General features: G+C 45.3%; 1 protein-coding gene across 1 annotated transcript in view; it reads right to left on the bottom strand.

Moving 5' to 3' along the window:
- Positions 1-357: 357 nt before the first annotated feature.
- CSUI_000483 (mynd finger domain-containing protein) overlaps positions 358-10,867 on the bottom strand; it is a 23,016-nt gene continuing 12,506 nt past the window's right edge. The window contains exons 7-14 of the mRNA XM_068060717.1: positions 9,492-10,348; positions 8,511-8,811; positions 7,237-7,730; positions 6,168-6,252; positions 4,723-5,039; positions 3,639-3,889; positions 2,449-2,515; positions 358-1,959 (exon numbers count right to left, since the gene is read on the bottom strand). Of these exons, the coding sequence (XP_067927309.1) occupies positions 1,792-1,959; positions 2,449-2,515; positions 3,639-3,889; positions 4,723-5,039; positions 6,168-6,252; positions 7,237-7,730; positions 8,511-8,811; positions 9,492-9,701 (1,893 nt within the window). The 5' untranslated portion in view covers positions 9,702-10,348 and the 3' untranslated portion in view covers positions 358-1,791. The remainder of the gene's footprint in view (positions 1,960-2,448; positions 2,516-3,638; positions 3,890-4,722; positions 5,040-6,167; positions 6,253-7,236; positions 7,731-8,510; positions 8,812-9,491; positions 10,349-10,867) is intronic.

Here is a 10,867-nt window from a genome sequence, read left to right as displayed (position 1 = left end):
TGGCCGATAGGTCTAGGTGATCTCGTGAGTATGCATTGTGACGGGGATAGATAATTGCAATAATCAATGTTCAACGAGGAATGCCTCGTAGGCGCACGTCAGCAGCTTGGCCGATTTCGTTCTTGCCCTCTGTACACACCGCCAGCTGCTCCTATGGGCTGAGTGTTCTGGTGAATTGTTCGGACCGTTTTGTGGCGCGTGCGTGCCGGAAATGAAAAGCTTAGTGAACCTCAACACTTAGAGGAAGGAGAAGTCGTAACAAGGTTTCCGTAAAAGAACCCGCGGAAGGATCATTCACACGTGGCCCTTGGAACATCTCCAAAACCTTTGGCGACTGAATGCGATCATTGTCTCAAACGCATCTGTAATTTTACATAAGGAGTCACTTTGTGATCACCACAACCCATGAAAAGAACTGTGGAGTCGCGCGTTGTGGTGCCCGCGAAGTTCGGCAGAGTGACACGGAGCAAAACGTCTCAGCTCATTGCAAGTGCACGAACTCTCTGCCTTGTACGCGCTGCATGACTGTAAGAGAAAAGAATGTACACACCATGAACACAAATGGAGCTAGACACATTACCGTAGGATATTTAGAGGAGTGATTTCTCTAATGAGAGAAAGATACACACAGCGATATAGAAAGGAAAGCGCGACTGATTAATAGATTTGGAACATAACCACATCTACGATGAGTGAGGAACGAGTTCCGTATAACAAACCTTTCTAGGACTCCGCTACCGCTCCCTGAATTTGCTTTCAACCCGAATCTTGCACAACCCTGCAATAAAGATACCGAGGGACTTAGTACTCTGTTTCCAGGGACAGCTTTGTTTTCACTTTGCCCTTCTGCCCGCCAAGCTTGCGAGAATTCTAACTGCGTGAAGTGCTTTACAGCTACCCCTCGCTCCTCCCAGACTGCGCAACTGTTGGTGGTGTCGATAGCCTTCGTGCGGAACAACCTTCACCGATGTACGGTGCTCGAAAGAATTCACTTCGTACGCATTTGCCCTGGAGAGTATGCCAGTCACAGTAATTTACAGTACCATGCATTTTCGATGGACAGATGATACACTTCAAGCTACCCATTCCTCAGAGAAGACTGCTCCAAGTGTACCTGGAACAATAACGAACAAACAGATCACCTGGCAATGAAATATTCGCCGTTAGTGGTAGCTTGGCTGCACGCGACCTCCCTCGGCGGGTGCGCGTATTCAGGTACCTTCGCTAGGACGCGGCGCAGCGGCGCACATGTTTTGTCTGGCTGAGCGCGTCATTAACCGTTGAGACCCATACGGTGAACGAACTCCCTGTTCGCACGTACTACCGGCGAACCCCTCGAAAGAACGTCTGAGGTAGAACCGGGAAAGGTCTCGTTCAGCTGGTACGGTCCAAAAGTGCATGGCTGTCTGTTGTTAGCGAGTGTCTATCAACCCACTTTCAAGATATTTAACACGGAAGAACTACCACAATCATGTTCCCTACTCTGGCGTAAGAGAAAACCTCTGCTACGAAGAGAACCGCCCGCAGCTTTTGACTAGATCTGCAAAGCAGCGAACGTTGTCCGTAGCCCCAGTGTCAGTGCAGGACACGGTCAACTTTCCGGATCGCTTTAGCAAAGTCTAGAGCTGGTTCTGTTGTAGAGAAATTTGACAAGAGCTCAGAATCAATCGTACACGCCAGTTGTCTTATGCACCTCATAGAGAAGACAACTCCACTTCTTCGAACAAAGAAATCCAAGGGACAGACGGACACTCCTCATATGAACAGCAAGATCTCAGGGTGAGAGAAAAGTCAAAAGATGAGACTGAAGTTATCTGTTGTCTTGCCACAAGGTGGACCGTAAATGTCGAAGGTATCCTTGAATATGTCGAAGACGGGGAACGCAAGGCTATTTGGTACTTTCTTTGCTGACATCTCAAACCGCATAAATGTCGGCGGAAGTCTAAAGTAGGGACAAACCTGAACACAACCAAGAACCCAAGAAGACGTGTAGAAGTCTAGACGCACTCTTCTTCACTTGAATGACATATGGGAAATAATAAATGAGGTAGGACTATAGTTTCCTCAACCAGAGAAACCGGACACAAGCAAACCAACTACAAGAAAGTCAGACTCGTCCCAGCTGACGCTAGGTGTGCAGACACCTCTCAAGATGTCCGCATAGGCGTGCCCAATCGATCGCGTGGGCTCATAACTCCAAGTCCAAACAGTCTCTGCATTTCAAAAGACTAGCCGACATTCGTACGCACAGTGAACAATTAAGGTGCCCTCACCGAAGGTGCACAGTGAGTGTCTGTCAATGAAGGTGGATAGACACACTATACAAGCGAAAGTTCAGCGAAGCTCGATACCACTGCGCCGTCATCATCATCACTGCCTGCATCGTCACGAAACGACCGAGATCTCCGTCTTGCAGATTTTTAGATATCCCTTTAATTCACTCCTCACCCTGTGGTGATCCGCCAGCCAGTGGGCCACCTGGCATTGTTTGCTGCAGTACGCCGCTACGTTACACCTGCAAAGAAAGAGAGTCGATGAGAATGAGCAACTGTGTGGGCGAAGTCAGAAAGAAAAACGTAGCTTTCATTATCTTTCTCTTTCGAACCGATTCTTGAACAGATCAAGAGACACTGCATTCACGAGACCTTTCCCGGATGCGCGTGACGTGTGGGAAACAAGCTACAACGGAGAGATACTTACTTTCCACGCATTTAACAGTTTCCTCTACGTCTCAAAGACCTTAGAGAAACAAGATGAAGTTAGCTACAAAGATCAAAACGAAAGCTTGTGGAATCAACCGAGTACGGATACGTCTTAGGAAGCTTGTAGATGAGTAGGTGAATGAGTAGACAAGCACAGACAGCTGGAGCCAAAGCATGCGTTCCCAAGCGAGAGCCTCTTCATCTCTCTTCTCGCAGGAGATTTCTACTTTCTTCTACCAGTGTTCCGGTGTAAGCGCAAGAACGTAAATCATATGGGGATACGCGACCCTCATCAGCGACGTAAGATACCTCATCTATCATCCAGCGGCTCAAGCCCCTACTGCTCTCTCCCTCTGTCTCCTTCTCTCACGTCGTTCTCCGCGCAGAAAGTAGTAGCGCCTCACACCCCTTAGAGTCTAGTGTTCTCTGTCTGCCTCGGAGTGTAGTTACCGATCCCATGGACATGCATGCACATTTTTTCCAAACCCCTGTCTCACAATCCTTGGCGGAGATCATTTCCCGCTCAGGTCACTAAAGCTCAATGGAAAAACAGACACATCATCATACCTTGGAAGGATCGATATCTTTTCGCTGTTTACTCTTCTACACAAGAGACGCGAATTCAGTAGAGGCCATCTAATGTGTGTAACAACATGCGAGACGTAGAGAAAACAAGAGGCAATCATTCTCCACTCCTCTCTTTCTGTCTCTCTGCAGTCGTTCAACCCCCCTTTCCCTCTCTCTCATTTGTGAGGTGAACGTCTAAGATGAAGCATTCATCACTTCCTACTACCTTGTTACCGTCTACATCGGCACAACAACCAATTCTGATAAGGAAAGAAACTCCGACAGTATGAAATGATATCTATCCATATATATCTATATAGATAGATAGATAGATGTACCTCCAGTTGAGCTGACTTCTGGTTCACTTACCCCTCGCAGTATCGGTAGTCCTGACCTTTCTCATCAAGACTATTCTCTTCTGAAAGAACAAAAGCTTTCGTACACCCAGGTTTCCAGCATGGGATACTATTTGGTAGAGGTATGAGATTCATGATCGAAGGCCAGGGAGTCTGTCTTAGCTCAGGAGGTCGAAGAGGACTTGATGCTTTACCAGTCTTACATCGATACGGTAAAATGAAGTGCTTTAATAGCCTAGGATCGATCGCACCCCCTCGTAAAGCCTATAAGAACACGTAGAGATAGACAGATAGAGATACACGGCTCCACATCATACAGGTGACAATAGGGAAATAATAAGCAGAAACAGATCAACTCCTCGGATCTTCCATTGACGTAGACCTATTTCGCTGTCTCTACATCCCTCTCCTTCCCTATTTTCACGTTTTTCACACTGACAGATTATCAGAAAGAGAAGGGAGAGAGAATCACGAGATTTCTTCATACCCCACTAAAGAACGATACTCCGTCTTCCTTCGATTGGGTAAGAATGAGAACAGAACACGTAACGAACAAACACAAGAAAGCTCTTGTTTCAAACTTGCAAAGGTTATCTGAAGAAAGGAGCGATAGCCCACACGATATCTGCATCTACCGCCTCGGCTTCCTAGGCCGCGACCCACTGATCTATCTATCTATCTATCTATCTATCGTGTCCTCATCACCTAGATTTGAGTATCGTTGTACACACGTCGTAATGTCCTCTATACCAGCAGCACGTTCACCCGAGTCAGAAACCAGACAGCTTCCCCTGCGCCAAGCCTCTCCTTCTCTTGTCCTTGCATCTTAGACCTACATGTATGATGACTCCACCCTCTCCCAGAAAAAACCGAGGACATTTTGCTACTTTCTTCCCGCTGTCTCTCTATAGAACTTCTCTTACACTCCTCTATACTCGCTGTCTATATGCAACTTGTCTCACATTCTTCTCCACGCCCCCCTGTGCAAAAAAGAAGTTAACAGTTCAAGTCCATTTATCTCCATCTTTGAATATTCCTTAACTTTGAAAGAAAGTTATCTACAGAGCAGTTCTTATGTGCTTCTCTAGATGACTTACTGTATTAATAGCATCTCTTAGACACGTAGCATTCTCTTCAACAAGATCCCAAGTCTCTTGATTCGCGAGATCAGGCCGTCTTTCCTTCACTAAAGGCAAAACAACCCCTTCTAGCTTATTACGTAGGTGTCGAGCATTCCGAGCAGGTAGAGGAGCTTCGTCACCACAAATGAGGAAGAGCAGATCTGTGATGAACGTTAAGAGATCTCGAAGTAAGAAGATCGTCATATCCGAGTGAAAGGCATTCTCCAGCTGTGTCCATATACATGGGATTCCCTTGGGAAGATGAAAACTCGCAGCTAGATCCTCAAAGAAGCCTAACGAAGACAAGAAAGAACAACACAACCCCGGAAGGAAGACGATAGAAGATGCTTAGATATCAAGATAGGAGAGATGACACTTACTCTGGGTGTCCATGGTTGCTTGGTGGATGAAGGAGATCTCTGCGGTATCACGACCAACGTAGGGGTGATAGACGCACCGTTCAGACTTCCAGCACAGCTACTACTACTACTGCTACGGTAAGGATCTATATACACGTGAAGACATCGGGAGACGTTCACTGCAATCAGCTAACGAACAAGGCTGTAGCAGAAGGAGCTGGAGAGGTACAGGAAAAGATAAGGAATAGATAGTTACAGAAAGATTCGGGGAAGTCGCTTCGAGTCGAAATGGCTCTAAGGAGAGCCTAAACCTTAAGATAAAGACTCCTACACTTTCATTCACAAATGTATCACCATACGTACACAGAAATCCGACGACAAACAGCCCCAACAGCTCCGGTCACTCTCTGCTAGAAAAAGACACTTGGCTAGGAAAGATGAAGAAAGACAACACTGTCACTCCAACGTGAAGAAAGGAAGTCTCCTTCCTACTGACCGTCTCCAACTACACCGCGTGTTTCAAGCTATTCGATTAGAGGTATCTCTCCAGCAAACAAAGACAAAGAAGAAGAAAATGGAGGGGAGCGGAAACATGCATAAATGGTCAACAGTCCACCTTTGTCATGCCTATCTATCTATCTACCTACATCAAATCCCTTGAGACGCATGAAACAGACGAGATACAGCAATTTATGTGCTCCGTGAGAACAAGCATGAGTTTTTCTTTCACCTGAATGACGACACCTCATAACCTTCCTAGAGACAACCTTCTGCCCCCACCTAACCTACCATGAGTATACATATATAGATCTTCATAGTAGTCACAATCCTCCTACCTCTAAAACTACATCTATAGAGATCATCCGCTTGGACAGGCTGTCATTTGTTCATACAGATCGAACGTCATAACCTTCTTCACCTGCCCCTTCTCCTTCTTCCCACTTTCTATAGACTACACGACAACATGAAGCAGCAACCTCCTTCTCTCTCTTGTGCTCATCCTTCTCTTCACACAGACACTCTGTGAAGATTCAACCGCGAAAGGAAGGAGGCGTTTCATACCTGCTGGCCGAGCGCCATAGAGAAACTCCGTAAGTAAGCGGAAGTAGGCATGGATAAGATGAACTGCCTGAGGACTTTCAGGTACCTAAAGAAAAGAGAAGAAACACGTTCTCAGTATCATCCAAAGAAGAGGAAGAAGAGAGAAAGCTCAAGAGAGAGATACACATATCTCAGTCCTACAACTTGCTCAGATATGAGAATGATTGAGAAAACGAAAGAGGAACCACCTCTTCCTCTTCTCTTCTCACCCAGAGATCTGAAGATAGACATGTCCTTTGATATAAAATGTGGTCATGAAGATGCTTTGCATGCAGCGCTCATGAACTCTATTGTTGATGGAAAGGGGGTGAAGAGAGATCACACATACCGGCGAATGAAGTCTGGGATTCTCTTTTTCTCTCATACGATTCAAAAGAAAATGGTCTCACAGAGATAGAAGAAAGCGAAGAACATCTCGGATACCTACTATAGGTATCTTCTTCTCTCCCTCGCCTTTGAGAAAAAAGGAATGAAATCTCTTGTGGGCTGGGGTTCCAAAGGTGCTCGAGAATTGGCTCGTTGTGATTGACTAGTGGGGGCAAGTGAGGCAACGGCATCGCCACTTATTTATCTTCACATGCATGCTGCTAGAACCAAAACAACGCATTCACTCGTCAGTCTACTACGACCTTATCACCTATCGAGATGACCTGTGCAAGTGATCGATCTATCTATTTATCTAGTGAGGGTGAACTGAATCTTCCGCTTAAGCATGTATTTATGTATTAAGTATGAGATGTCTATCTTTCTATATCCTCACCTTATCCCGAAAAGAACGAGATCGAAGTTAAAAGGCTTTCAGAAGCACCTCTACCATAAAATAAAACAACTAGCTATCCTCCCCTTACATCCACATATACCATACATACGCTCTCTTTCTCTTCTTTCTTTTTTTGTCCTATTCAAATCCATCGATTCATTAATCTCTTCTCTCTCTTCTTTTTACGTATGATAGAAATTATGAGAGCCACCGACAAGCGGAGAACGATCTCCATTCCTTCACTCCCCTCACACCTGTGTGACTCCTTACTTGTTTGTCTGCAAGAACAGAGAAGAATGCGTTGGTAAGAGGTGATGTAAATATCCTTCGACAGATCTCTTCTTTGGTAAGACAAGGCCTCTTTCCTACTCGGGTGGATTTCCCTACTGACTCTACTTCTTCTTCATGCTCTTTTTCTTCGTCTTCCTCTCCTTCTCTTTTGTCTGTTGGTAAGGTATCTTCCTCACGGCACTCAATAAGATAAGGCCAGAGAAGCCCTATAGCTTCTATGTTATATCTTATAGCGCCGCATGCAGTGCTATTCTTTAGGAGTCGTCGAAGCAATCGAGTTGCCAACCTCGTCATTTGTACAGGATCAAGACTTCCGTCTTTCCTTCCGAGTTCTTCTTCTTTTGGAGCATCATAGGCTTTGCTATCATAAGTATTGAAGTGTAAAGACCAGCTAATACGATAGGAAAAGAACTCGAGAGCATTCATACGAAAGAGCAGTCGATGAAGGCCTGCAACTCTGGACTCAAGAGCACCTGAGACAGAAACAGGGACGGGAAGGAGGGAAAAGTGAACAGAAAGAAGAAGGAGAGACATCGAATGACGATACGAAGAGAGAAAAGAAGAAGAAGAGAAATCGAGATAGAGATCCAGGCATGAAGGAGGCAGGTGGATTCAACACATCAGGAAAGACGAGAGAGATTTCAAAAACAAAAGGAAAAGAATAGGGCAGTCAGTAGCCCGTTTGATGTGAGGAAAGAAGAGAAGTGTACATACAGAAGGAAAGGAAGGGAGAGATGTGTACAAAAGTGTCTTCATGAAACAATAGAGATCGTCGGTGTACAGACATACCGACATAGCGACACATGAATGACACATTTCCTTCTATTCGAGGAATGCGCCACAGCCATGTACAGCAGAACATCATATCAGACTCATAGGCATACACAAATATACAGATATATATACACAGAGAAAGAGAGAGTTAGAGACACATAGTTATCCATGTAGATATATTGCTATCTGAACATGCATAGAATGCATTGACAATCCAACCCGAGAATGCCACTGCCTTCAGGAAGATTTCTTTATCTACCTATCCACCTTAGAGTCTGCCTATCATGAGCTTTCCTATCTATTCGAAATCCCTGATCTGATCTATACCTCCTCTAGCGTCCATGAAGGAATGTATGAAGATTCCCAAGCCATGAAGACTTTCTCTTCGCTTCCTCATCTCTCCACACCTTCTCTTCCTCGGCATGTATGACTTTCTGATGTGCATTCGACTGTGATGGATCCGAGACATGTATTCTTACCTGTCATAAGATAATTGGCTAGCCGAAAGAGAGGAGGAAGATTCCGTGTGAAATAGATCCAGGCTGTTATCCCTACAGCAGGGTCCCACCCGTAGACCGAACTACTTTGAAAGTCTGTATAGAAGATGTTGAAGCGTTCGAAGATCAGAGGAAACCACACACTATGATAAATCTCTAGCCAAAACTTCCCTACGTGAAGTCGCTTCGTCAGAAAGCACTGCCCACAGTCCGAAATCTGCTTCGAAATCGCATACGGATAAGGCCGTCGTAGTAAGGGGATGAGGAGGGATGTTGGGGGAATCTGAATGAGAAATAAAGGAAAGACCATTGTGCATGGAGGGGTGAAACAAGAAGAAGAGAAAGAAGATATACAGGTATAGAGAAGGGAACAAGGACAGAGAGAGAAGTCTAACGACGTCCTTAATTGATAAGACCTCTCTCAGTGAAAATGTCTACCTTCATCAATGTTCCTAATAGCATCACTCTCCCTGTATGAATGGTATCATCCGCAGACTCACCCTCCCTATACACCCCCTGAGATGAAAACCGCCCTGTACGTCTCTTGGAAAAGACGGAAAGGGGGCTCTCCTCAGACAAAGAGGATTGCTACATCGAAGAATCGAACTATCGACGAAAGAAAGCACCCGACTCTCTCTCTACCTCTCTCTCTACCCTTCTTGTTCTTCTTTTGCTTCAGAACGAAGCAAGCCTATTGTATCAGCTATCCCTCCGCCCTATATGACTTCATTTCCAAGAGGACAGCTACCTAAGAAAGAGAAAAATCCTAGAGAAGAGAAGAAAAGGGGAAAGAAGTAAACTCTTCTTCGTAAAGTTCCTCCTCCTTTTTCTTCTTTCAGACAAAAGGACAGCTACCTAAGAAGGAGAGAGAAGAAAAACCAAGAGAGCAGCTCTTGGAATCGTTACTCTTCCCGAATCTTCTTCTTCTTCTTCGTGTTGTTCTTTCACAGAGCTTGAACTTACTTTCCTTTCCCAGAGAGGTCCTAATGCCTTTTGGATTCCGCAGACAATCTCTCTCAACATTCTTAATCGCTCGACTTCTTCATCCATCTCGAGTTCCTCTAACGAGGTATTAAAGTCTTTGCGTGTCGCCCAGTCAATCAGCACACTCTGTTCATAATAGGGAAGAGGCGGCGAATCAGGAGGAGGAGGAATATCGATACTTAGAGACATCGATCTTCTCGCTTCTTCTTCTTCTTCAAGACTTCGTGCAAAAGATAGCAAACGCCGTTCTTTCAGCTCTTCTTCTGTCTCTTCAGCGAAGGTGAACTTCTTTGAGACTCTAAAGGGACCTTTCTCAAAACGATCGAGCAAGTTCGATTCTTCATGGAGGATTCTTGAAGGAACTTCTTTTATATCTCCCGCAGTTCTCCGACTACTATAGGCTTGACGAAAGAGACGACTGGTAATCGATGTGGTGGTCTGCTTCGTTCCAAAAGGTAAAGCAGAAGAAGGGGAACGCCCCCCTGGTCCAGGAAAGACGCCTGGACTTGATGTGTCTCCTTCATTCTGTGGGGTGTCTCCTCCTGGGCCTTCTCGCCGAGACAGATTTCCTAGAGGAGACACCCCGGCTGTAATGCGAGAAGGACGTGAGACTAGAGATCTTTCGCCAGCTTCAACCCCAAGGGGCGCAGAAGGCGGCGAAAGATCCCCTCGACTTTGTATACGGGGAGATGCAGGAAGGTTAGCCTCCTCATCTTCTCCTTCTTCAGGGGGTAAAGTTGGACTGAAGTCTCGTGTGATAAAACCCTTGACCGAAGCAGCGGTTGAAGGAGGAGGAGGGGGCGGAGGCGGAGCGTACAGCTGGGAGACATCTTTAACTAAAGAGGAGAAAGAAGAAGAAAGAGAAAAAGAGAAAGAAGGAGAAGAAAAAGCTAATCAACATGAGAAAAATGAAAGAACAGCAGAGAAAGAGAAGAAACTTGGAAAAAGAGAAGAAGAAGCAAGAGATATCGTAGAGGTTCAGAACATAAGAGAAGACGAGATAAGAAGAAAGTGATAAAGATTTAAAGGCACAAAAATTCTGAAGATCTCGAGGCTCATCCAGACCTCTCCACTGATAAGAAGAAGGTCTAGAAAGAAAGAAAGGTCCGCATGCCATAGATATCTCTGGTGTATAGGAAGAAAATGTAGGTGATATAGAACGAGGGACCTCTCCTGGTCTTACGCCCCTTGTCTTCTTTGTTAACATCCCTAGTCTATACAGGATACACATTGCTTACGTTAGACCCTCTATATAACACCTCGATCTTTTATTGTCTCTCTCGCTCTTTCCTTTGCGCTTGGCGAGTCTCTCTAGAGGACCTTCACTGCATGGTTTCTATCTATCTATCTTTAAT

Source organism: Cystoisospora suis, assembly GCF_002600585.1.
Source record: "Cystoisospora suis strain Wien I chromosome Unknown contig_186, whole genome shotgun sequence".
In the NCBI taxonomy this organism is placed as follows: Eukaryota; Apicomplexa; class Conoidasida; order Eucoccidiorida; family Sarcocystidae; genus Cystoisospora; species Cystoisospora suis.
Note: the sequence above shows the minus strand (reverse complement) of the source record. Positions and strands in the feature narration are given on the sequence as shown.